Below are 27,758 nucleotides of genomic sequence, written 5' to 3'. Positions count from 1 at the left end.
ATTAAACGTGTATTTTGCATCGCGGTGTTAAACTGCCCCCTTTAGGCGGAGAACAGAACTGCAGGTGATCATCTGTAAGCAAAACAAACAGCAGCACCGACACGCTTGCTTCAGCAACCAAAGGTCAGGGAGGACAGGCGGAACGAGATCTGGAATTCCCTTCAACAGAGTTATTACGCACTGAAAAGACCTCATAATGATTTTTCTTGTTATGATTTGTTGTTAAAGCCGTCCGATTGCACTCGTGGCGTTTTTTATGTTTCTCTCCTTCAGCCTGAACACGTTTTTTTTCACTTCCTCTTCTCTCGTTCGAGCTGGAGATGTCATCCGTAATGTCAGAAGGTTGACATTAAAGAAAAGGCCACCAACATTCAGATTGCTATTATTAACATTTCTCCGAAGCCGCTTGTCTCGTCCCGTCAGGTCATAATGACACTTATTACGTGCCCTTTTTCATCCTCGTTCTCCTGCTCATCTTCCAGTCAGGAGATTAGAGCATCAGGCCACTAAAGGTCTCAGTGCTGAGGCTGCAGGCGAGAGAGAAAAAAAGGCATAAATAAATCATAATCCATCACACGTTTATTTTCTCCAAAAGATCAAAATAACATTCTGATCGGATTTTCGAGATTTGCTTCAGAAACGGAATCAAATATTGAATTGATATACACTGTATAGATGAAGGTTTATGAACACCTGAACATTACGTTGTTTCTTTTTGAACATCCATTTCCACACTGTCTCCATTTTCTCTTCTAATAAGCTCCACTCTTCTGGGAAGATGTTCCCCCAGTTGTTGTGGAGATTCACCCAGTTACAGGGGTGTTAGTAAAGTCAGCACATGGGTGGAGAAGTTAATGTTTCGTTCATAACATTCATCTTATCAATCATTTCACTGGTAAATCAATCAATTACATGAAACGCTTCTGATTTTGAACTCCAGCTATTTTTTCTTGCTCGATATAGAAACAAGAAATTCATGATTTTAGCTGTAAAAATGTTTTTCAGTCCAAATTATTATTGTACTCAGATGAACACTAGTATGTGCTGGTCCTTCAGAAGGTTCCTCGGGAAGTTCTTCCCCGTCTTGCTCTAATTCAACTGTATATTATATATTGCAAATAAATCTGAGTGCAGGTGGAACAGAGCTGCTACACTGCTGATTCCCAGCCTCAGGTCTCTGTTGTGCAGTTAGATTGGATGACGCTCTGACGTCGTCAGGGTTTCGGTAATGAACGCTGCCCTCAGCTCACCCGAGCACAAATTACCAAAGCAGAGATTTTGCCACCTGAGTGTGAAGGGCTGCTGTGAGAGAATATTGAACTGCTCTGATGGCTTTGTCTCTGCTCCGTCAGCTTGCTCTTTTGTGCTCTTATCTGTAAATGAGAACTGGGTGAAATTAAAGTGACGAAAGTAGGATCAGCAGACCATCACTTGATGGCTGAGAATTCAAACCGACTACATGCACAGATACCAGCTCTAAAACATCCCTCAGTCACGGCCTCATCAGTCCTGAGGCACTAAGGAAGGAGGAAGAAGATTTACGAGACACAGGAATCGTTGTAATTTGAGATGTTAATTGCACTGGAACACGATGCTTCTCTGCAGCATCTATTCTCTCCTCTTTGTTCTTTTGCTTCCTGGCGTTGGAAAAAAATCCACCACAGTGGAGTTTGATGAAGTTACTGTTACAACCCCGAAGCACCGAAACGTTTCTAGGTGCATTTAATGTTGTGGGATGTCTGTGAAACGAGTTCCTGTTCCTCACTGAGATGTTTTTTTTTTTTAAATCTCGTTATACACAGAGGCCACTGTATAATTCCCTGTGATTGAGCTGTTGCTATAGAAACAAACGAGCTTAATGATTTTAAACCAATCGGAACACGCAAAACACGTGGGGCGCGGACGTGAAGGTCAAATATTCTGTACAGGGTTTTTTTAATAAAACAATTTGTGTTATTTTAAAATGTACTTCCAATTTTTTGGTCCAGAAATGTCTTACATGTGCATTGACTCCGCCCCTCAGTTAAAAAAAAACCTTAAAACACCTCAAATTAAAATTTTAATTAATTAAATTAAATTAAATTAAAAATAATTATATATTAAATAATAGCAAAAAAGGGGTTGATTTGATAAATCATATATATATATATATATATATAGGAGCAGACGCTGTGTTTCTGTTCCCTCTGTGGTTCGTGCTGCTCTCAGCTGTCTGTCCTCTGCATGTTTATCTTCAACAACAGTGGCTCAGGAGCAGCTGTGCATCTTCGCCAGCAGGGCCGTGTGGCAGAGATACGGAGGTGTTGGCATGGAAGGGAAGGCAGGCAGGCAGAAAAGTGGGGCAGCTTTGAACTGCTGTGCATCAGAAAGCCTTTGATGTTTCCCCCATAAAACCCTTTTCTGAACTAAGACATCAAGTTGAACGTTTCTGATAGCTCTCAGGAGTCGTGATGCCTTCATGTAGTGTGAAGACTTACTTCTGGTCCTTAACCCAGCCACGAAGGGCAAACGTGTAGAGCCACAGAGACGGTGAATACGTACATCTCCGTCCAGCCGTCTTTAACTCAGCATGATAAAGTCTGGTAATTAGACTGTGGAGAAGATGGAGAGTTATGAAGTGTGTGAAAATGTGGGCTTAATCTGGAAAGTGCCTCGAATTTGCATTGATTCTGCCCCTTTTGTAATCAACCCCACCTTCTCAGTTAAGGGTTTTAAGCTCGAAATACCTCAAATTTGCATTGACCCCGCCTCCTCAGTTAAGTCAAATCAAGTCAAGTTTATTTCTATTGCGCTTTTCACAATGGACATTGTTTTAAAGCAGCTTTACAGAGTTTAAGAATGAAGGTGAATGATGTGTTTTTATCCCTGATGATGAAGACTGTGGTGACTGTGGTGAAGGAAAAAACTTCCTTAGATGTTATGAGGAAGAAACCTTGAGAGGAACCAGACTCACAAGGGGAACCTCATCCTTATTTGAGTTAAGGGCTTTAAGTTCGAAATACCTCAAATTTTCATTGACTCCGCCTCCTTGGTTATAGCCTGTAAAATACAAATGGGTCAAATATATTGACTCCATTCCTTAGTTATGCACTTTAAAACACTTAAACCACCTCAAATTAGCATTGGCTCCACCCCATTTAATCAGCATGGACAAATATGGATACTTTATGCAAATGTACGTTTATTATTAGTGAAACCAAACTCTTGTAAATGTTTTGAAGTGATTATGGTGTTTTAATCTACGTAAATCAACAGGACACCAGACGGAACTTTTGCTATGTTTCCACACGGACGGTTTTAATTGGCGCATCATGGCAGATTTTGGGGCTGATTTGAGACTCGGCTCATCAGTAAAACAAATATTTAGTTATTAAAAATCATTTTTCTGGAAAGTTTATTATTTTTATATCTAAATACGTGATGAATAAATGTGTGTTGCATTGAATGTTTAAATTTCCCCTCCTTTATATTTGTTTATTTATATTTTAATAAAAATGGGTTCCCGTGGGCTCACCACCTGCAGGAGGGACTGTAAGGGACGGTGCTGTGAGGATTGGGCAGCAGTCGAAGGCGGGGGCCTGCTTAGACTGCTGCCCCCGCGACCCGAATTACGGATAAGCGGGAGAAAATGAATGAATGAATGAATGAATAAAAATGGTTAAACACAAATGTGCTCTGCATTAATCGCACGTTAATAAAATTAGTGCTGTTAAAATGAATTTGCACTAACGTGTTATTAATTTTAACCCTAATATATATACACATGCATCATTTCTCAGATATCATGATTGACTACTAAACGTTGCATGCCTTCTCTCTCTTTCTCTCTCTCTTTTTCTCTCTCTTTCTCCCTCCATCTCACTGATGTCCTACAGGATGGTTACTCCCAGTATCACTTTATCGGTTCTGCTTCGACGATAGAACGAGACAGACAACGCCCCTACTCTTCCTCACGCACGCCTTCCATCTCTCCGGTCCGGACCTCACCCAACAATCGTTCAGGTCAGGACAAGTTTCTCTGTATTTTTTGCCTTTGGTTCAAAAATAAAGAAAAATTAAGTTTTTTACTCCTCTTACACACAATCCATTCCCATTTTACATATAAGTTAATATCAGAAAGTTTGGAAACTCGCTTTGTTTACAAGTAACTATTGATTTATCTATGTTTCCACATGATCACCTTTAAAATAGTCCCCTTACACAGCAATAAAGGGCTCCCAGCGTTCCTGCCAATTCTGGAACATGTCCTGGAAGTCTACTTTCCAAAGCTTGTAAAGCAACTTCTGCTATTCGCACCGGATCTCCAGTGTCAAAACGGTGAACTTTGAGCTGCATCTTCATCTTCGTGAAGAGGCCGAAGTCAGCAGGAGCCCAATCTGGCGAGTAGGATTGGCTCCCTATGTGCACAGGGCAATGTCTTTTCGCCACATTGATCTATGAAGGTCGGTGCTTCCTGTGACTGTGCGTGCTGCCATTGTTGGTGTGTTACAAAACGAGACTCGAGACTATTTAATTCCGCCCAATATAATCCAGTCTTTTCTAACCCTTATACCATTCCTGTTCTCACTTACGCTATAGCAGCTATAAACATCCTGCTGATCATCAGCGTGTGTTTGTTTTTTTTTTTTTTGAAGTCATTAAGACTAAGAACAGTTTGCAGGCACAGAAGTGTAAACTTCCCGGTGCTTAAGATGTCGAAAAAGTTACAGCTTACGCTCTGGCTGCTACAGAGCACTGACACTGGGGACTCCATCTGTAAATAAGGACGAGTTCCTGTAATTGAGATGTTATTACAGAAATGTCACATATCAGAAGAAGTGCTGTAATAGAAACCTGTGATTGGCTGCTATCAGGGCTGCTGTGTGTGTGTGTGTGTGTGTGTGTGTGTGTGTGTGTGTGTGTGTGTTTCTCCCCTCCCTGAGCCCAGCACGTTGCTCTAGTGGGCCGTTTGGTGTTTTAATGTCGTTTCCGGTGGACTCTGCATCCTGATGAAGCGGAAAAGTGCTTTTTCCTGCTTTCAGAGGGTTTGGGGGTTTTTTGCTGGAGGATTGAGCCGAAGCCATGGAGCAGAGAGACCAGGAGCTAATGGCTCTTTAAATGACCGAAGCGCAGTCACTGAACGATGTGAGAAATATTTCTGGCCGTGCTTCGCTTGATAAATCTGCCACTGGGGTTTTTAGGGGGTAAAAAAGCTCTCGTAAGTCGAGGAGCAGTCACGCTGGTTTCTTCACTGGCAGCTTCAGCGCTAATGCATTAAGCTCTCAGATCATTTTTTATCATTAAGTCTAAATCACCTCCTCTGTCTGTGTTTGATGGATTATTGATTATGAAGGGAAGGAGTCTTTTTTTTTTCACATGGTCCATTCGTTCCTTATTTATTTATTTATTTATTTTACAAAAAATGAGGTCCTGATTTCCTAATAAAATATTAGATCAACTATTTATAACAATTCTATATTTAAGTAAATACACTAAAAACATTTTCTAATAAAAGTTTAAACTTATTGGTATATAATATCAGCAATAGTCCTTTATCACCAGTGTCACTGGTTTTCATTATTTACTTTACATTGACCTACTTGCACTTTAAGTATGTATTTATGTCATTTTGTAGATCTGATTAACATTTTTCTCTTATTTTATTATTTTTGTGTCATTATCACACCATCATGTGACTGTTTTTCCTCTCAAATTCCAGGAATGGACTTCCACAATTTTAATACCTGCCCTTCGCTCGTACTAATTTGCATGTTCGGTTTCTGTTTCTTTTACTTGCACTTTTTCAATCACTTTTCAGGTATAAGACTATTTACTTTATATTAAATCAGTGGCCTTCAGTAAATCAGTGCCTTTCTACACATGGATGACTGGGAAAAGGAAATTGTTCAACCATGACTTCTTGTTTCACAGGGGTATAAATATGAGCTAATACACAGCAAAAATAATCAGCAATAAAGCTATGATGTGTTGCAAAAGTTTGTTAAGCTATAAACAGCGACCAGGCATAACATTATGACGTTATAACTTTATCAGCAGTGAAGTAAAAATACTGATTATCTCTTCATCATTTCACCTTTCAGTGGGTGGATTTATTTATTAGGCAGCAAGTGAACATTTTGTTCTCAGAGCAGGAAAAATGGGCGAGCGTAAGGATTCGTTTGTTGTTTGACAAATTTGTTGTTTGAAGTTTGACAAAATGTGACATCTAGACGACTGGGTCAGAGGGATGGTCAGTATCTATCAAAAGTGCTCCAGGGAAGGAACAGTGGTGAACCGGTGACAGGGTTGTGGCTCACTGATGCACGTGGGGAGCGAAGGCTGGTCCGTGTGGTCCGATCCAACACACAAACTCCTGAAGAAGTTCATGTTTCTTTGGCACAAATTTCAGCCTCAAGTCTATTTTGGGTTTGATGCAACAAGCTTTGCACACCTGGATTGGGGGATTTTCTGCTGTTCTTCAGGACAAATCCTCTCAAGCTGGGGCAGGTTGAATGGGGAGAGTTGGACAAACACTTTTAGGTCTCTCCAGAGATGTTGAATAGGGTTTAAGTCAGGACTCTGGCTGGGCCATGCTAGGACATTCACAGAGCTTGTGTTGTCTTGGCTGTGTGATTAGGTTTGTTGTCATGTAGGAAGATGAACCTTCAGCCCAGTCTGAGCTCCTTAACACTGTGGAACGGGTTTTATTTAGGAGATCTTTTGTGCTTTGCTCCAGTCATCTTTCCCTCAACCAGTTGCCAAGTCCCTACTGCAGAAAAACACTCCCAGGGCATGTATATATATGGATTTATTACCAAGTGTGTTCAAATAACATTCCATATCCTCGTGATTCCATGACCTTACAGTAGCAGAGATGTTTGTAACATGTTTTTATTCGTACATAAGAATGTGACTCACCTTCTTTATCAGGTGCTGAAACATCTCCCGTCCTGTGAAAAACAGTGTCAGATGTCTAAGGATGAGAGAAAATAAATAGACCAAAAATTGAAGATTTTTTTTCCACACGTCAGCTTGTTCTGGCCAGAACGAGCACGTGCACGTTGTTAACAGCAGTGGCCTTGAAAAGGAAAAAAACATCTTCAGAGCTGCACATTGAGCAGCATGTGGTGTTCTCCTGAAACCAGCTCTGACATCAACCAGGGTTCGGAAGCAGAAACAGAGACAAACAGACAAATTGATTTCTAACACTAATACTGCAATCACACAACCCAAAGCAGCACTGCGAGTTCTTCTGAACTGCCACTGAGCTGTTATTACATCTCAAGCCCAAATAAATGGAGCAGAGCCAGGGTTTCAGGCATTTTCTTTTTGTTTGTTTTTTGTTTTTTATTATTCAGAAGGTCGCTAGAGACCAGAACAAAGATGAGATTTCTCGAGACTACTTGACTCTGGTTGAAGCTGTAGCATGCTCACTGCTGCTGAGAGAGTTTGAATAAATAAGCAGGATGAAGAACAGGAATCTCACAAAAAAGGAGACACAGAGAATAGTTTTAGAAATGGATGAGGAGGAAATTGGCAAGACTTTTGGGGGAAAAGAAAGCTGTTAAATCTTAAAAAGTAAAGGCTGCTTTCACACTGCTATGAGTGCAGAGAAAAAAACAACTGTCTGGAACAAGTGTCTGGGAACTTCTTAAAGAAGAAGATCTACACCACAGTGATGCTGAATTTTGGATTACGACTGGTCAGGAGAAGGGGTTTATCTGTAAAAGCAGCTTTAAAAATGTTTGACCATCAGATGAAAGATACAGCATGGTGTAGTTTAGAACAACGAATCAGGAAATAACGTTTAAGGAAGGAATCTCCAGCATCAGGGCTTTGTAACTTTCAGCACCATGGACAGCTTCTTTTCTTAATTGCCATGAAAAGCTGGTGTTTTATTAACTTCAAGAGCGAGACTGGTGAGTGAATGAGCGTTTATAGCTGCTAGAACGCAATTCAGAACAGGAACTCACCGGTTTCCCAATCATTAGCTATAAAAAGTGTCTGTGAATAAATAAATCTACAATTTTGCAGATCGCTGTGGCAATAAACTTCCGAGATACTTTCTCACTTTCCACCTGAGACCTTATTTCCCCATCTCGCACAGCATATGCTGTTGTAATGATGCCATGGGTTTCCAGGCTGCAGAGAATATATTTATATTTATACATACTGTTTATTCGTATAGCAAAGCAACTGTAATTTATCTCATTAGAGACTCCCAGTGGACATTTTTGACAGCTGAAACGTGTGTGCAGACGCTTTGAATTTTTACTTTTTGCCAAAAAGAGGAAATAAACAGGAAAGGCAGCGAGATCACAAGAAAAAAAAAAAAAAGTCTTGCCTCAGTCTGGTTGCCTTCTGTAATAATCCATCACACCACTGAAAGTCAATAAACCCCAATTAGTTCCTCGGTCAGCATTGCAGGAGGGAAAGAGGGTGCAGTAATATTTGCATCTGTAGAATTACACTCAACAGATGGCTAGATTGCAATGAGCTGAGTAATGTGCTAATGCTAACTAATGTTCATCACGTGTCCTTGGTGAGATTTTTTATTTATTTTTAACGTCTGGAGAAACAGAAAGATGACTTTCTTTTTGGGGATCAGCGATGTAGTGGTGGAGGATGGATAGATTAGTGGAAAGATGGTGAAGAATGGAGGGATCAGTAAAAAATTAGTAGAAGATAGAGGGACCAGTGGAGAATTAGTAAAGGATGGAAAGATCAGTGGAGCAGTGGAGGAGGATGGAGGGACCAATAGAGAAGTAGTGGAAGATGGAAGGATCAGTGGAAAAGTGGAAGATAAAAGGACCACTGGAGCAGTGGGTGGGGAAAGGAGGGATTAGTGGTAACGTGGAAGAGGATGGAAGGACTAATGGAGCAGAGTTAAAGAATGGAGGGACCAGTGGAGAAGTGGTAGATGATGAAGGGATCAGTAGAGAAGAAGAAGAAGATGGAGGAACCAATTGAGAAGGAGTAGAGAATGGAAGGATCAATGGAACAGAGGTAAAAGATGCAGAAATTATTCAATATTGGGTAGCAGAAGCAGGAGAAGAAGAATCTCAGTTGTTGTTTGCAAGCTTCATCATTATTCCAGCTGGAGTTTGATAATGTTCTGGTATCAAGACAAAGAGAGTAAAACCCACCTTAACATGCCACTGAGAAACCTTAAAGCTGCCCTGAAGATGTCCTAAAAATAAATGTTACACCTTCACCTGGGACTGTTTTAAAGCTCTGACTCTGGAGGCTCCTTCCACGTTATACTGACGTGAGCTTGAAACTCAATAGTGCACGTGAGAATAAAATGACTGGGGGTGAGAGTTGAGTGGGTTTTTTTGCAACTGTGCCAAAAACTGTATTTTTTTCTTAAACTGAATTGTCCTTGTAAGTGTCTTTCAGGAGAATTAGGAATGTTGAAGCTGACTGTTCTTTGTCTGAAATCACATTCCTGCTGCCACTCTGAAGCACACTAATGAAGAATAATGATTCATACCTCGGTATGACTTTCATCTAGCGACGACAAGAAACGATGAAGAAAGACAAGGAGAGGGATGAAGATGTGAAAGAGAGAGAGGTGGATTGGTTCTTTAGATGCTCATAGACATTGTGTGTGTGTGTGTGTGTGTGTGTGTGTGTGTGTGTGTGTGTGTGTGTGTGTGTGTGTGTGTGTGTGTGTGTGTGTGTGTGGTTTTGCAGCAAGCGCCCCCGCCTCGCCCAGAGAGATGATCAGCCTTAAGGAGAGAAAAACCGACTATGAGTCCACTGGAACTAATGCTAGTTTCCATGGAAACAAAGGAGAGCACGCATCAAGGAAAGACGCCACGTCAGGTGAGAGCTCGGGGAGGAGGAAAGAAAAAAGTGATGAGGAGTAAATATATAGATATAGATGATATATAAAGTGATGAAGAGGAACAAAAGAAAGGAAAAAGAGGGATGTGAAGGAGAAAAACATGGCTGAAAACGAGAGAAAGACTGAGGAGAGGTAAAAAGGTGAGATGAAGTAGAGCTGGAGAACAGAAATGGAGAAGGGAATGAAGGAGATGAAGAAGAGAAAGGATGTGAAAGAGAGGAGAAAAAAGAGAAGAAGAAGGATGGGAGGAGGGGAGGAGATGGAGGAGGAAGGGAGAAGAGGGAATAGGAAGCATTGAAAATGAATAGGAGGATAAGCAGAGAAGAAGGATGGAAAGATTAAAGTGGAGGAGCAGAAGTTAGAGGAAAATAAAAAAATAAATGTAGAAGAAATTAAAAAGAAGTATAGTATGGAGAGAAGGAACTAAAGGAAGAAAAAAGGCTGAAAAATGAGAGAAGAAAAGAGGAGAGGTGAAGAGGTGAGACGAAGGAGAGCTGGAGAACAGGAAGGTAGAAGAGAGAAAGGGATGAGGAGATGAGGAAAAGGAAAGATATGTAAGAGAGGAGGAAGAAAAGAAGAAGAAGGATGGGAGGAGACAGCATAGTGGGGAAGGAGAAGGAGGGGAGGAGGGGATGAAGAGGTGGAAAGGAGAAGAGGGAATAGGAAGCCGAACGAATAAGAGGATGAGCAGAGAAGACTGATGGAAAGAGGAAAGAGGAGGAGAAGACGTAGTTAGAGGAAAATGAAAGAAGAAAGAGGATAGGATGGAGAGATGGAACAGGAGGGAGAAAAGCAGGATGTGAAGGAAAACATTTTGGGAGAGGAGAAAAGGTAGAAGAAATGAGAAGCTGGAGGAGAGGAGAATGGGATAAAGTGAGGGAGAAGAGGAAATAAGAAGCTGAATAAATGGGAGGATATAAACGGCCAAAAAAGGAGAAAATAAACGGAAGAGAAAGGATAAGATAAAGTGAGGGAGAAGAGAATGTAAAAAGATTGAGGCAGGGAGAGGGGAAATAAAGAAAAATGGTAGAAGCAGAAGAAGAGAGGGATGTGGAAGTTTAAAGGAAAAAAGAGAAGAGAGGGATGTGGAGAGTGAAGGAGAAAAAAGAAGAGGAAGTCACATGACCTTTCAATGCTCTTGTTACTGTAAAGTGTAGCAAAACCTCAACAGGAAGTCAGGATCAGTTAAGAAATGACATCACTTCCTGTACGATCCATCTGTCCGCCTGCAGGCTCTAACTGTTGATTTTTCTCACTTCCTGTATCCTTTATTTCCGGGATGAGTCACGATTCAAAACATGATCAAATCCTCACACTTGTTTTCTGCCTTTCAACAGTTCAAGTCTCGTGTGGAACCTCGACGCTGTTCCGTAACTCGTATGCGACTCCAAACGAAGAAGTCAAACTCAACCAGGTAACATCTGATTCCCTCCATCAGAAACTTTATATTAATCCAGAATTGATGTAGAAGTTTGTGTCTTAAATCCCAGAATGCAATGCTGCTAGTTGTAGGACCTATAATAATAGGAGTAGAGAAGAAAAAAGGAAAAGAAAGAAAAGAGTGGGGATGAAGATGAAGGTAGAGAAGAATATAGATAAAAAGGAGGAGGACAGGAAGCTTTGGGAAAAGTTTTGAGACTGAAGGGAGAAGAGAAAATAAAAAGCTAGAAGAAAGGAAAATAGAACTATGAGAACGATGTGGAGGAGAGAAAGCCATGAAAGAAGGAGAAGGAAAGAATAAAAGGTGCAGAGATGATAGCGGAGAAGTATTAGCATTAACAACACCACGTTCTTCTCGCTCCAGATCCCGCTTCATCCAGCTCCCCAGGAGAGCATCCCAAAGGACTACGAGGTGCTTCCTCCGTTTCAGAACTCCACTAGGAACTTTGAAGAGCCTTTTTTCGAAGATCAGATCCATCAGCCTGCTCCTGCCGCTGACCTCAGCATGCACCTGGGACTCAAGTCCACCGGGAACTACGTGGATTTCTACTCGGCTGCACGTCCCTACAGCGAACTCAACTACGAGACGAGCCACTACCCCGCCTCGCCCGACTCCTGGGTGTAGGACTCGACAGGAGACGTCCATTCTTCAGATGATCCCATGGATGACCTCATCTTCACCTCCCCCCTCCCCCTCCCTCCTCCTCCTCCTCCTCCTCCTCCTCCCGGTGACTTCGAGTTACCCGAGGAAATCCGGGTGCTTGCAAAGAGAGGCTGGAAAACTGTGCATGTGCATGCATACCACGTTTTTGTCAACACATCGTTCGTTTCGTTCGGCAGAAGCCTCATTCCGAGGAAAGAGAGAACACCGGGATGTAAGCACAAAGAAAAAAAAAAAGGAATGGAGAGATTTATGGAAAAGATGAATGCGGTTCGTGATTTAGGGAATTTATATAGCAAGAAGGATGACATTTTTAGGAACGGCTTTTTCCCCTTTTTTTTTTCTCACCACCTCATCGTGTCGACTTTCGCAGAATGTCTGAGGTTCGTTTGAGATTTTTCCAGCCTTTTTATCTATTTTCGGTTATTCCTCGACCCGTGTACGTTACACTGCTGACCCACGGACACAAACCTAGCCGACTTTTATTTGTTTTTTTCCAGAGCAGGTGTGTGTTACGATGATGTGAACGCATTTGTGCTTCTAGAGCGACGTCGCGAAAGCAGTCAGGAGAACATCATTCCACTCTCCGTATCGATGAAGTGCTTTCTCACTGCCTAACAAGAGACGTGTAGATATTTTCTTTTGGTCATTTTTTTTTTTTGTCCCACAATTCTTTTTTTTGGAAGGTTGGACGAGCGTTAAAACAAAACAAAACACATTGATAACAATGCAACCGTTTGTCATTCACACCTGACTGACCAGATAACAGACAAGGTGCCAAACATCTAAAAAAAATCACCACTGGAAATGTTTTGACGCGTATCTCAAATGCAGATTTCCGTTTCCTTTCGTTCATGAGTGTGTTATGAATTAGGCTACTCGTCTAGGCAGCACTGGAGTAACGAGCCGCAGAGCCAGACGTCTCTATGAGCTTCATTTCCTCCAAAGATGTACAAAATCTGTCTCTCTCTCTGTGTTAGCCGAGTGTGTGCCGTGTGTCGTCCATGTTCCAGATGATGACAGACACGGTGACGTGCGATGCGGTGCGGCGTCCGTCTTCTCCCGGCCAAAGCACCATGAAAATACAAAAAAATACAAAAAAAAATCTACTAGACAGAAATGGTCATAGAGAATGATAACGATTCTATAAATATACGTATAAATATAAATCTATATCATTTTTATGTGCAGATATCGGTGTCATTAAAAAGCAACAAAACGGCAAGAAAAGACTTGTGTTAAAAATAAATGTTCTAATTCAAAAAGCCGAGAGTAAAGAAAGAACGAAAGAAAGAAAAATAAACGTCAGTCCCCGGTCTCAGTTGTTGTTGTTTCCGAGCTCCATAGATAATCAGGCTGGATTTTAACAATGTTCTGCTGCCAGGACAATAAAAAAATTACTGTTTGCAATCTCGAGCGTTGTTTCATTTATTTAGTGTTTTTTCCTTCAGCTCCCGAAGATCTGGAATGGTGATCAATTTTCTAGCAAAATTTCTCTTCTGAATGTTCTGAACATGTTTACATGATTCAATCCAACATGAGCTGGAAAGAGATTTGTGGGCGGAGCTAAGAATAATGCACACCACTGATTGGTCAGACGGTGATCGGTGGTGCTTTGCTGTTATAAGCATGTAAATAAATAAATAATTAATGACAGAGGGTTTAATAACACATCACTGTTCCTTATATTCATATACAGTACAGACCAAAAGTTTGGACACACCTTCTCATTCAAAGAGTTTTCTTTATTTTCATGACTATGAAAATTGTAGATTCACACTGAAGGCATCAAGGGCTATTTGACCAAGAAGGAGAGTGATGGGGTGCTGCGCCAGATGACCTGGCCTCCACAGTCACCGGACCTGAACCCAATCGAGATGGTTTAGGGGTGAGCTGGACCGCAGAGTGAAGGCAAAAGGGCCAACAAGTGCCAAGCATCTCTCGGGGAACTTTTTGAATGAGAAGGTGTGTCCAAACTTCTGGTCTGTACTGTACATATATATATATATAAATTATACATAAGAACAGGGATGGGCAGTATTTATGATGCATGTATTTCAATTATAAAATGCTTTGGGACAGTTGATGAAAATGGCTTCATATTTTGTATGAAAAATATTTTATTCTTCTGTATTTGTTTTAAAATACTGTAAAATACTTCTACAGTTCTACATGATGACGTCATAAAAATGGGGCCTCTGATTGGTGCCTACTCGGTATTTTGCTCAGACTTGTTGAGATCAGAACAGAAAATTTATCTATATAGAAGAAAATGGTGAAGGTGGTGAAGGTAAGAATCCTGCAGGCTGCCAGCTTTCAAACGTCCAATGATTGATTAATAAATATATTTGATTGCAGAATATTGTACCCTAATTGAAGTAGCTGTTTAGTAGGATCATGATTTTGCAGCCCACTACATGAATGACTGCAGGACACATGATATATTATTCTATTTATGATTAACAATCAAATGATTCTTTAGTTAAAAACTAGTTGTTATGAATGCAGGTGCCATCAGTCGCCATCTTATGAATGACTTTTATTGAGTCGATGTTACTGATGTAAAGTCGTTCCTTTGTTACCAAACACCAAGTAACTGAATTAGGATACAATTATTAATTACATTTTCGTGACAAAGTCATAAAATTTTATCTATTGATTTGTGTTCATGGACAAGAATTTCATGTCACTCAGCACGTCTGGCTTCATCTCCATAGCAACGGGCTGAGAATCATATTAAATGGTGACAGAAATGCCAAATATAATCCATTTTTATTAGAGAATAAGGCAGGAAAACATAGGGTTGTGGTTATACTGTAATAAATGTGTCAATAATTAACCCAGTCTCCTTAATTAACTGGAGTATATATTATATAGTATATATTTATCATATTTTAACTGAAAGGAACCACTGATGATGATTTATAATAGCGAGTAGCTGACCGAATATAAAGCAATAAAAACAGGGATAAATTCTTGATTAAATGTTGAGTAATTGTGCTTGAAGATTAAAAAATCAATAAGAAATGAGAAAAAAACAAAAACAATACAGCATCTGGGGAATCCAGTGACAAAGAAAAATGTGATGGAGGCAGTAAAATACTTTCTATTAAAATAAAAAAAAAGTCCTCATGAAAATGTATGTGCATAAACACGATTATATAGATTATATTTTGTGACTGTATCAAAAAATGCGATGAGTCTCGACTCGTCATTCGCAAACTGTTAAACATTTACTTCACCTTCATCTGGGAGATCACTGGGACACGTATGTAAATATATTTGATCTGTTAACTGGTTGCATGTGTCAGATTTATTGCGTGACTCAGAGAAAAGTTGTTGCTATCAAACATTGTTTACTTAATCAGCTGCGTTGGTGTGATGGTGAAGGAACAGATCAAACAGGCCAACTGATGGGAGGTTTACGAAAAAATGTATGCTCCCTTGTAAAAGTATTTTTTTGTAGTTTGTTTTGGTATTTATTCATGTGTAGTCACAGACCAAAGGTTTGTGGACACCTGAACATAAGATTGTGATGTGCTTCTTTTTGAACGTCCCATTCCACATTTAGTCTCCATCTACTGTTAGAACAAGATCCAAGATCATCCACAAGGGGGTTAGTAAAGTGAGCTACTGATGTAGGTGAGGTGTGGAAGCCTGGGGTGTAGTCAGCATTCACATTAATCCCAATAGAGTTCAATTCTGAGCTCTATAGCAGGAGATCTTCCACACACGTCCAACCCAATGAAAAGCAGATCTTAATGGAGCTGGCTTTGTGCACAGACGGATTGTCACGCTGGAACAGGTTTGGGTCTCCTAATTCAAGTGGATAGAAAAGTTCATGTACCGCATCCAAAGACGTCCTGTACAATTGTGTGAAGGTTGGAGAAGAAGCACAGATGTCTGGGGAAAAGTCAGGTGTCCCAATACTTCTGGCCATATAATGTGTATTAAACAACAAGGAAAATTTTTTTGTTTGTTTTTTTTGCATTGTGGGGACATGGGGATGGGAGTTTACTAACCGGTGATAAAAAAAAAAATAAAAAATAAATAAATAAATAAATAAATAAATAAATAAATAAATAAATAAATAAATAAATAAATGAATAAATAAATATTAATAAAGAAAATTCTAAATTGTACTTTTTTTATTTACTGGACAAAAATTTGTAGAAATAATAATAAAAAAACACCAATGCACACAGAGAAAAGAAATGACAACAATAGCCAGTTAAAATCTAAATTGATCACATCCACATATATTGTCTGTGCAAACCTCTCCTCATTTCTGCAGAAAAAAAAAAGCGTCCAGAAGACATGGCATGTTCCTGGAAGAACCTCAGGGTTCTACATGGCCCCCCTTTCTGACCCCCACTGCACACCTACAGACATGTCAAATATTGTGCAAAATGTCTCACAACGCAAACAGGGGAACGCTGTGGGTTTGAACCTGGCACTTCCATGTGATGCCACCATTTAGGAGCAATAGCAGCAGCTCAGCCACGAGGCAGTAGACCACGCAACCACACTGAGCATGTAGCGTCCCTGTTGCATCAGTCACTACAGCGCATCTGAAAGCAGCAGCAGCACAAGACCTGTGCATCCGGAGCTTCATGAAATGTGTTTCAGTGGAGGTGATGCACACGAGTGTAAGATCTGCCAGGTGTGTGCAGGACTGGTGTAAAGCGCTGACACTGGACCCTGCAGCTGCAGAAACAGGTTCTGTAGAGTGATGAATCACGTTTCGTTATCTGTCAGTCTGAAGAATGAATGGAGGAGTGAACTCAAGGTCTACTACTACACAGTAAAGAAGTCGTCACAGAGGAGAGATGATGGCCTGAGGCCGGATCTCAGGGTTTGGGATCCTCAATTCCAGTTAAGGGAAATGTTTATTTTCATTAATGAAATTAATGCATTTAAAGAAATGTGACAGAAATTTGTTTGCTTCTGATGTTTGTTTTTTCTAAGTTTTTTTTTTTTTAGTAACAAATTGCATAAAGCTCCATAAACATGAGAGGCCTGATTTCCTCAACCCCACTAAAGACCTTCACAAGGAACTGGAACTGAAGACTCCTTTCCTTCTCCAACATCAGCATCTGATCTCTATAACATGCTTGTTAACAATGAACACCAATCTCTAAAAGTGAGTGAGTGAGTGAGTGAGTGAGTGAGTGAGTGAGTGAGTGAGTGAGTGAGTGAGTGAGTGAGTGAGTGAGTGAGTAAGTAAATGAGTGTGTATGAGTGAGTGAGTGTGTATGAGTGAGTGAATGAGTGTGTATGAGTGAGTGAGTGTATGAGTGAGCAAGTGAGTGAGTAACTGAGTGTGTATGAGTGAGTGAGTGTGTATGAGTGAGTGAATGAGTGTGTATGAGTGAGCGAGTGTATGAGTGAGCGAGTGAGTGAGTAACTGAGTGTGTATGAGTGAGTGAGTGTGTATGAGTGAGTGAATGAGTGTGTATGAGTGAGTGAGTGTATGAGTGAGTGAGTAACTGAGTGTGTATGAGTGAGTGCGTGTGAATGAGTGTGTATGAATGAGTGAGTGAGTGAGTGAGTGAGTGAGTGAGTGAGTGAGTGAGTGAGTGAGTGTGTATGAGTGAATGAATGAGTGTGTATGAGAGAATGAATGAGTGTGTATGAGTGAGTGAGTGAGTGAGTGAGTGAGTGAGTGAGTGAGTGAGTGAGTGAGTGAGTGAGTGAGTGTGTATGAGTGAATGAATGAATGAGTGTGTATGAGTGTGTATGAGTGAGTGAGTGGGTAAGTGAATGAATGAGTGTGTATGAGTGAATGAATGAGTGTGTATGAGTGTGTATGTGTGAGTGAGTGAGTGAGTGAGTGAGTGAGTGAGTGAGTGAGTGAGTGAGTGAGTGAGTGAGTGTGTATGAGTGAGTGAGTAGGTAAGTGAATGAATAAGTGTGTATGAGTGAATGAATGAGTGTGTATGAGTGAGTGGGTAAGTGAGTGAATGAGTGTGTATGAGTGAATGAATGAGAGTGTATGAGTGAGTGAGTGAGTGAGTGAGTGAGTGAGTGAGTGAGTGAGTGAGAATGAGTGTGTATGAGTGAATGAATAAGTGTGTATGAGTGAGTGAGTGATTGTGAATGAGTGTGTATGACTGAGTGAGTGTGTATGAGTGAATGAATGAGTGTGTATGAGTGAGTGTGAATGAGTGTGTATGAGTGAATGAATGAGTGTGTATGAGTGAGTGAGTAAGTGAGTGTGAATGAGTGTGTATGAGTGAATGAATAAGTGTGTATGAGTGAGTAAGTGAGTGTGAATGAGTGTGTATGAGTAAATGAATAAGTGTGTATGAGTGAGTGAGTGAGGGTGAATGAGTGTATATGAGTGAGAGTGTGTATGAGTGAATGAATGAGTCTGTATGAGTGAGAGTGTGTATGAGTGAATGAATGAGTGTGTATGAGTGAGTGTGAATAAGTGTGTATGAGTGAATGAATAAGTGTGTATGAGTGAGTGAGTGAGGGTGAATGAGTGTATATGAGTGAGAGTGTGTATGAGTGAATGAATGAGTGTGTATGAGTGAGAGTATGTATGAGTGAATGAATGAGTGTGTATGAGTGAGTGTGAATGAGTGTGTATGAGTAAATGAATAAGTGTGTATGAGTGAGTGAGTGAGGGTGAATGAGTGTATATGAGTGAGAGTGTGTATGAGTGAATGAATGAGTGTGTATGAGTGAGAGTGTGTATGAGTGAATGAATGAGTGTGTATGAGTGAGTGTGAATGAGTGTGTATGAGTGAATGAATAAGTGTGTATGAGTGAGTGAGTGAGGGTGAATGAGTGTGTATGAGTGAGAGTGTGAATGAATGAGTGTGTATGAGTGAGAGTATGTATGAGTGAATGAATGAGTGTGTATGAGTGAGTGTGAATGAGTGTGTGAGTGAATGAATGTGTGTATGAGTGAATGAGTGTGTATAAGTGAGTGAGTGAATTTTTTAAAGAAAAAAAATTCTAAATAAAAAATTACTTCCGCTGTCGACACGAACCTGAACTAAAGTACCCGTATGTGCATCTCTGTCTTCTGTTTACGAACGTGCCAGCGAACGTGCTCCCCGACGTCGCTCAGAGACGCGGTCCGATTGGCCGAAGCTACCTCCGACGCCATCGCGTCGCTCAGAGGATCGCTCCGATTGGCCGGAGCAACTATCAACGTCATCGCGTAGCGTTGCCAAACAATGGGCAGGAAAAAAAAGCCACGTTGACGAGAGAGGCTGAAGTCTGAGGTTGTTTCTGTCGCAGTGTGGAACACGTTTTTTTCTCCGAACACGGAGGTTGTTTTCCTTTTAATTGAGGTGTTTTCCTGTTTGGAGCCTGGTCATGTCATCACCACCGAAGGAGAGAAACGAGACCAGAGCCGGACATCCTCCTGCTGGTACTGAAGCCCGTGTTGTTTTTCTCCTGCAGAGCTGCTGTAGGCCATCACACACCACAGGCAGAGAGTCTCCACCACCATCCCAATCATCTGCAGGAATACAGGAGAGGGGAAGATCATGTTCTGTGTGCAGTGTGTGCATTAGTCCTGGGATGTGTGTTAGAAATAGAAATGGCAGTGTGTGTAGAAACTAGGAGAAGAAATCAGAGAAGGTCAGGATGAGAAGATGACCGAGGTTGAAGATAAACATCATGTTAAGATTCTGGGTTGTGGTTCAGAAATATTTTCATCTTGTCATTTTTTTTATTCACTTCTGTTCAACCTGTGCAGCATTGAGTCGCGTATTTATAACTTATAAACTCCTTCATATGTATAACGAAACCCCCAACACACACACACACACACACACACACACACCCGGAAATCATCTTCATCACCTGGAGATTTTCAAAGGTGTCTGTGTTTTGAGCAGCATCGTGGTTGATCGGATTTATTCTCTTTTTATTGCTCTTATATAAAAGTGTGTCTGTGGATTAAACTGTAACTATATGATTATAATGAACTTTTCTGTCAAATTGGGATTAGTGAAAGCAGGAGGGATGAGGATAGTCCAGAAGCACCAAACTGCTGGAGATTCCTCATCAGACAGGAAGGAGGACAAGGACAGTAAAGAGTTTGAGAGCTGCAGGTGAGCAGAGTTTTATTTCTTTTTTCTTTTTTTCACATCAATCCTTCTGGTCATTTCTCGAGCACTATTTTTATATATATATATATATATATATATATATATATATATATATATATACACACACACACACACACACACACACGCATACAAGGTTTTATCAAAACGTTTCTAAACTCATACTGTTTACAAGAAAGTACATTTCCACACCATCACCTTCAAAATAGTCCCCTTGCACACGTTTTTCTGGCGCCTGTCCTGGCAGTCTTCTTCTCAAAACGTGTCGAGCTCCAGATCTCCGCAACAGTGTCAGAACTTTGACCTTTAAGCTGGACGAGGGTGAAGTCCGCAGGATCCAAACCTAGCGAGTAGGGTGGGTGCAGAAGTGAGATCGTGTTGTTTCCGGTGAGAGACTCACGTGTGAGGAGCTCAGTGACAGTGTGCGCACGTGGTCGGAGTAGCACCAGTTGCACAGCTCCCGATGTACACAGGACCATGTTTTTGTCTGAAAGTCGGTGCTCCCTGTGACTGTGCGTGCAGCCTCGTGCTGCCACCTGTGAGCGTCTTACAAATCTAGTTTCAAAACGTTTTGCAGGAAGTTAAACCGCTTGAGAGAGTGTTCGAGACGCCATTCCACACCGCCGACTAAGGGAAACAACACACACACGTTCATATGGACGAAAGTTTGGGGCCACCTGACTTCCACATTCACCCTTATTATAAGCTCCAGCTCTCTGGGAAGATGTTCCACTAGATTTTTGAGGAGATTCATTCAGCTACAAGGGTGTTAGTAAAGCCAGGTACTTATGTAGGTGAGGTGAGAAGGTCTGGGGTGCAGTCATTCCAAAGTTGATCGTCCACTCAAATCCATGTAAACCAGAGCTGACTTGTCATGTCATGCTGGAGGGTTTGGGTCTCCAAGTTCAAGACGTCCTGTACAACTGTGTGTCTACACGTGTGTGGTGACAGTTTGGGGAAGAAACACCTATGAGTTGAAATGTCAGGTGTCCCAATACTTTTGCTCAATATATCCAATTAATTAATCCTTCAATTTTGGTGTAAAGTCACTGAAACTCGTTTTTCTTTCTCGTTATGTAAAAAAAACGGACACTGAAAACTAAAAGAAATCTTCAATATAGCAAAAAAAAGTGTTTAATCAGTGTTTACCGTACAAGTCCCTGTAAACTCGCTATCGCTCTTGAGGCTTTCTGACCAATCAGATTTGAGAATTTGACTTTGGGATTTATACGCAGTTTTTTATATCTAACACGCAGGAGACTCGGGATCTGAGCTGTAAAGCAATAAAGTGCGATTGGTGCTGCATTATTTACTCGGTCACAGGTGAGCATTTCTCAGCAGGCTGTACACGGTGTGTGTGTGTGTGTGCGTGTGTGTGTGAGAGACTCACTCAGCTCGGCCCACACCTGCTCTTATTTGCATTTTTGCTCATTAAGCTACAGGACAAATAAGAGAAGTTTTGCACACGTCCGCTTGACGAACGTAGCGGGACACCGTAACAGAGGCTAGTTTTTGGGCGTGCGGCTCTGCTTTGGGATTGGGCGTGTTCCATTTCTGTTTTTTCGTCATGTGATCACTTCTTCCCTTTTTTTTTTTTTCCTGCTTCTAGTAAGTTGTTAAGGGTTTGTCAAGACGATGAGTCACGTTTCAGTATTTAGATCCCTCTGAGTCACGTCACCATGCGCTCCGTCCTTGTGTGTGTGTGTGTGTGTGTGTGTGTGTGTGTGTGTGTGTGTGTGTGTGTAAGAGAGAGATTTTGTGGCGTTAGCTCTCCTTCCTGTGCAGTTTGCCCTTCGGCCCAGCACCTGATTGCTGATCCTCATCTCCTCTGGACCGGTGCTTTCAGCTCAGGTCTTATCAGTTCCCTGAAGTTAGCTGGCCACTCAGGCTGCTGGAGAGCCCTGATTACTCCATCACACCGAGCAGATACCAACATGACCTTTACCTGCACTTTCCCAAGAACAGATTCGTCCAGAACGAGGTTCATGGTGGTAGTTCGTTGGTAGTTTCAGCTTCAGTAATCGCCAAAATATTGATCAATTCACAAATACCAGCTCACAGTAACCATGGAAACCTGGCGGCTCATGATCAGGTTTTGTTTTACTTTCAGACAACCTGCCAGTATACGTTTTATATACCAGACCACCTGCACAGCGTATACACACACACACACACACACACACACACACACACAGCATCTCCAGTCTCCTGAAAGAGATCTTACCCAGCGTGAGAAATGTGAGCAGGTGGAAAAATTTAGCATTTGTGGCGGTAAGTGGAGCGAGATGGCCTGGGGAGAACCTGCCACATGCAACGCGGCTGCTTCAGACAGACAGCAGAGCGAAACTCAGCTGCTCGGAAAGCACTGATGTGAAGTGCCACACACCTGCCGAGCAGGAACCCGCCCTCTCCCCCGGTACCTGAGACGCTCCCGTGGGTCAGACTCGCCAAGAACAACCGTTTAACCGAGAGTGATTTGTTCGAGGCTTCGTGCTGAGACAAAACAGCCAGACGTATTTAATCGGATTTTAGGGGTCACTGACTTTTCTACAGACGTCTCTGTCAAGTACAACAGAGCGTTTCTTCTCATTCCTTTCGGTCTCAGATCAGGAGGAAGGATCGCTTCTGATCGGCAAAAATCAATTACTGACGCTGAAGCTCCAGCTCACACACTGGTGCTCTGATCATCTACAGTAGGCTTGTTTTCAAATGCTACTGAAAAAATTGTAAATCGCTACAAATGCATGGGTGTGACTCCGTCTCCGTGTCTGATCAGCCGTCTCTCTGTCTATTCTTACGTCTAAATTACGTCTCGATAATTATAGCAGTTGAAATGAATCGCTCAAGCATGTCCCGATCCGCACGTGAATGAACCACGGGAGAGCGAGCGCGATGAGGAGACGGGCGGGATAAGGGCGCGATGAGGAGACGGGCACGATGAGACGAGCGCAAGACGGGCGCGATGAGGAGACAGGCGTGATGGGGGCGCGATGAGGAGACTGGCGCCGTGAGACAAGCGTGAGACGGTCGTGATGAGACAGGCGCCGTTAGACGAGCGTGATTAGGGCGCGATGAGGAGACGGGCGCGAGGGGGAGGGTGATGAGGAGACGGGCGCCGTGAGACAAGCGTGAGACGGTCGTGATCTCTCTTTCCGTCTACCTGTCAGTTTTTCCCTCTCATTTCCCCGGTGCCCGAGTAAAAATATGTAAATGTCTTGTTTTCACGCAGAACCATTTCATTCTCATTAGCTTTTATAAGGGAGGTTTAGCCCCGTCTCTTCTTTTCCTTATTCCTTCGTTCTAACGTTTCCTCCATCTCTCTCTCTCCGAGTCGTGAGAATTCCCTCTCACCGTCGTGCGTCACTCCACAGACCAAAAAAACCCTCCTATATCCCAGAGCTTGGCGTCCTGGTTATTAACCTTGACATTGGCTTTATTTCGGGGTTTCTTCCTGTTCTTCTCCTCCTCCTCTTCTGCTGAGTATGAATGCTTGGTCAGAGAGATGTGATGTTTCTCAGTCGATACTCTGCTGCCCCCTTCAGGCCTATTCTGTCTGTTTCTCTCTCTCTCTCTCTCTCTCATTCTGTCTCTCGCTCTGTCTCTGTGTCTCATTCTGTCTCTCGCTCTGTCCCTGTCTTTCACACTCTTTCTTTCTCTCAATTTCTTTTATGTTGCTTCTGTTCCGAACTCACTCTTTCCCCAAAAGTTTGTGGACACCTGAGTGTAATATGGATATGTGTTTTCCACATTGGGTGTTCCACATTTACTCTCCATTTGCGGTTATAATGAGCGCCACTCTTTTGGGAAGATGTTCCTCTAGATTTTGTGGAGATGAATTTACCCACAAGTGTGTAAGTGAAGTCAGGTAGTGATGTAGGTGAGAAGGTGAAGAGTCCCGGGGTGCAGTCAGCGTTCACATTCATCATGTACTTCTCATGGACGTAATCATTTCGTTCTGCATCGAGATGATTTTCACACTGAGGTCGATTGAGACTCCCAACTTCCACCTCTCTGTGTGTGTGTGTGCGCGCGTGTGTGTGTGTGTGTGTGTGTGTGTGAGGCCGTGACACACACTCTGTCTGTAGAAAAAAACAAATGAGCGTTGTGTCAGAAAGTGACGGTGGCCGAGACCCCGGCACCTCGGTTCCATCACACAGCACTCACGTGGAGCCACGCTACTGATTTTATAGGTCGCACACACACACACACACACACACCTCTTGTTCATGTCATTCAGCATCTTCCTTTTGCTTTTATTTATTGTTCTGTTGCAGATTAAGGGGAATCTCTGTTTTTTTTTCTCGCATATTATTGATGTATAATCTTAAAGACTCCGCCTCCAAGTGCCTGTAGCTCCACCCACACAGACTTTTAATATCCAGAAACATAGAAAAGGTTTTGCTCAAAAGCAACGTTGCCAAAATACACACATACACACTTGCTGTAGCTCCATCCACTATTCTACACACATTCTTTTATTCATTTTATTCATATATCAGAAGTATTGGCACCCAAAAAAATTCATTTATTTATTTTAACTAATTATTTAAACAGAATTTTAATGTCCTAACTATTGATTCTAATTATTTATATATATATATATATATATATATATATATATATATATATATATATATATATATATATATATATATATATAAATTATTATTATAATATATAATTATTCATTCATCATTTTCCCTGTTTAATGGCAAGTTTGTTTTTGGTTTTTTTACATTTTATCCCGGTGAAGCAGGAAGTCATGAAATTCTTAAACTTAAGCATTTGTGAGCAAAAATGTAATAAATGTGTTAATATTTGTAAAAAAAAAAAAAAAAAAAAAAAAAAAATTTTATTGGGTTTTATTATATAGGAATCCTTTTATTAGAATTACACTCACTGGCTTGGATATGGAATCTATTTATTTATTTTTTACTCTTCCGGGGTGCCAATAATTCTGGAGCCATCAAAGAAACTTTTTGTTGCTTTCGAGATTTTTCCAGAAAGTTTTATTGGGAAGTGTTTTTCTGCTTCTTTTTTTTTTTAAAAAGTATTTTTTTTTTACTTTTCCTCTTTTCCCTCTTTACAGCCCACCGAAAATGCCAGTCGTAGTTTCTGGTGTGGTGACAAAGGTACGCCGACAACACACACACACACACACACACACACACACACACACACACACACACACACACACACAGAATGTGGTTCATGGCTGTGTCTGTTCATCACGGTTTCACTTTTTATCAGAAAGTCCACAGACAGATGCTCACTGACTGCACATCATGTATAATTCACATCCTGTGTAGAGCTCTGAGTCCCTGCAGGTGTAGGTGTAGGTGTGTGTGTGTGTGTGTGTGTGTGTGTGTCTGTGTGGAAATCAGTGTGCAGGTAAGGTTTCTCTCTCTGTTCTCTCTGGAGACCCACATTCTGAGATGAAAGAAGCGAGCGAGGAGCTGCACTGCCCCCGAAGCTTCAAACAAAAGCCCTCGGAAAGATCCGGAGAAACAGATCCTCGCTGTCAGAGCCACAGCTTTACAGCTCTCTTTCAGGAATTTTTCTATTTGTATCGAACACACTGAATTTTTCCCTGACAAACGGCTAGAAAAAAGGAAGCCGGCTGGATCGATCCGATTTATTTTTGAACCTACAGGTTTTGATCGTACAGATCACCAGCACGTCGTGCTTTTCAAATCCGTTATTTCCTGTTTTCACGTACATTATAGCAGCTATAAACGTTCATTCCATCAAATGTTCCCGATTCTTGGATCTCTAGGGGCTCTCTATTCAAAGCGGTTTCCAGTTAATGAGAAATGTATCCAAAATCAGGGCATCAGGATGGACCAGGCAGAGCCGCAGACCAGAAGGAGACTGGATCATGAATCAGGATGAAGTCCGGGTTTTTTTTTTTTACTTCTGATCATCTTCAATAAAGTTGATGAACAGCTGCCCAGGGCATGTGTTCGGAAATGATTAGAGTAGAAACTGTTTGTTGTAGCAGCTCACTGGATGAGATGTTGGACTTCCGAGCAGAAGCCTATGAGTTCAAGTCTCAGAACCACCAAGCTGTCACTGCTGGGCCCTTGAGCAAGGCCCTTAGCCTTCAATTGCTCAGCTGTTTAACTGAGATCAATGTGAGTGAGTCTGGATAATGTGTCTGCCATGTCCTAAATGTTAACGTAGATGTTCTACTGATGTTCCTTCAATAGGAAACGGAAATGTGAAGGTTTTGGTCCAGATTTGGTAAATTCAGGCGTGTGTGTGTGTGTGTGTGTGTGTGTGTGTGTGTGTGTGTGTGTGTGTGTGTGTGTGTGTGTGTGTGTGTGTGTGTGTGTGTGTGTGTGTGTGTGTGTGTGTGTGTGTGTGTGTGTGTGCGCACCCCTCAGGGCGATAAGGATTTCACCCCAGCTGCAGCTCAGGTGGCTCACACGAAGCCTGTACCCTCGGTGCAGAAGCTGCCACCATCCCACCACATCAACCAGCACATCCACCAGCCCCGCAAGTGAACCTCCAACTCCCTCCAGTGCACGAGGACCACACCACCACCCCCAGCCGATTCTCCCCACACATTCCTACCCAAGTCCCAAACGAGCCCAAATCCCAGAGAAGAATCCCGCTCAATTTTTAGTTCTAAATGTCCAGTTTCCACCTGACTGCCAGCTGATTCTCGTTATCCCATTGTTCCTGTTTATCCTTAACAAACCTTCAACCAAATTCCAGCCAGGATCCAGATCGTTACAATACCAAATTAATTCCTATCAGATTCCAAGCCAATTCCCAACCAGCTCTGAAACGATTCTTGGATAATTTACACCCAATTTACGAAATTTTCCTCCACCGATTCTAAAAAATTCCCAACCCATTTCCAAGTGAGTACTCAGGTTCATTAGAGGATTCCCAGCATTCCTCATGACCCCGTTTTTCTCTGTGCCTGCCAGTGTTCTGCCTTGACTAACATCCTGAGAAACACACACACACACACACACACACACACACGGTTCTGTTTTCTCTTTCCTTTTAAAATCTTCTACACTAAATCCAAGAGCTGAAGATACGCCACCGAACACGCAGAAGATTTCGATCTTCAGCCGAAACGAATTTACGTTTGGTTTTTGTTTTTTTTAAACCAATGATTTTCCTGGAATGATGTAAAGTGTATAAATCGGTGTGTAAGTGGATGATGTGATGTTAGAAGTTAGGTGTGGCTGAATAAAGAGTTAATATAAAATCATCAAGAGTTTTCTCTGTTTTTATATCCCTCTCTCTTTCCCTCTCTCTTTCTCTCTCCAGGGGTCAGTTCTCACTCTGTTCTTTCTCTTGCAGCACAGAAGTTCTCATGTTGTGAGCTTTTTGCAGCGTTCTTGTATTCAGGTCAAGGTCCTGCTGTTCCACACAGTGTTATCTGCTGTTTACACACACTGATAGTAAAGTAGGTACACGGTCACCATGGTAACATGCTGCTCTGACCTTGATCTGACCTTGTGCTGACCTCGCTCATGGTTCATCTTTAACACGTCAGCGCTCACCACACAGCCAAGAGCTGTAACTTATTTTTTTTTTAATTTTCCTGCTTTTTTTCTCTTTTTCCCTCCCTTTTTAAATTCTTTCTCTTTCTTTCTCTTTCTCTTTCTCTTTCCCCTGTGCTCTCTCCCTTCTCTCTCTCTCTCTCTCTCTCTCTCTCTCACTTTTAATTTGCCACAATTTTGTTGTTCTTATTATCCTTTCTCTTTATTTTTCC

At 41.7% G+C, this 27,758-nt stretch overlaps 2 protein-coding genes across 6 annotated transcripts in view; both read left to right on the top strand.

Moving 5' to 3' along the window:
- ctnnd2a (catenin (cadherin-associated protein), delta 2a) overlaps positions 1–13,340 on the top strand; it is a 217,204-nt gene extending 203,864 nt beyond the window's left edge. For all 5 annotated transcript variants that reach the window (XM_083529368.1, XM_083529370.1, XM_083529369.1 and 2 more), the window contains 4 exons: positions 3,876–4,002; positions 9,676–9,807; positions 11,167–11,243; positions 11,634–13,340. In XM_083529368.1, the coding sequence (XP_083385494.1) occupies positions 3,876–4,002; positions 9,676–9,807; positions 11,167–11,243; positions 11,634–11,894 (597 nt within the window). In that variant the 3' untranslated portion in view covers positions 11,895–13,340. The remainder of the gene's footprint in view (positions 1–3,875; positions 4,003–9,675; positions 9,808–11,166; positions 11,244–11,633) is intronic.
- A 5,764-nt stretch (positions 13,341–19,104) lies between these two features.
- On the top strand, positions 19,105–27,251 carry dap (death-associated protein). The gene is made up of 4 exons (XM_083529443.1): positions 19,105–19,317; positions 19,903–20,005; positions 25,110–25,152; positions 26,407–27,251. The coding sequence occupies exons 1-4, from the start codon at positions 19,263–19,265 to the stop codon at positions 26,524–26,526; spliced, it is 321 nt and encodes a 106-aa protein (XP_083385569.1). The 5' UTR covers positions 19,105–19,262; the 3' UTR covers positions 26,527–27,251.
- Positions 27,252–27,758: the final 507 nt, after the last annotated feature.

The sequence above is a fragment of the Silurus aristotelis genome, assembly GCF_946808225.1.
Source record: "Silurus aristotelis genome assembly, chromosome: 25".
Classification (NCBI taxonomy): Eukaryota; Metazoa; Chordata; class Actinopteri; order Siluriformes; family Siluridae; genus Silurus; species Silurus aristotelis.
The sequence above is the reverse complement of the archived record's forward strand: the minus strand, read 5'-3'. Positions and strand labels throughout refer to the sequence as shown.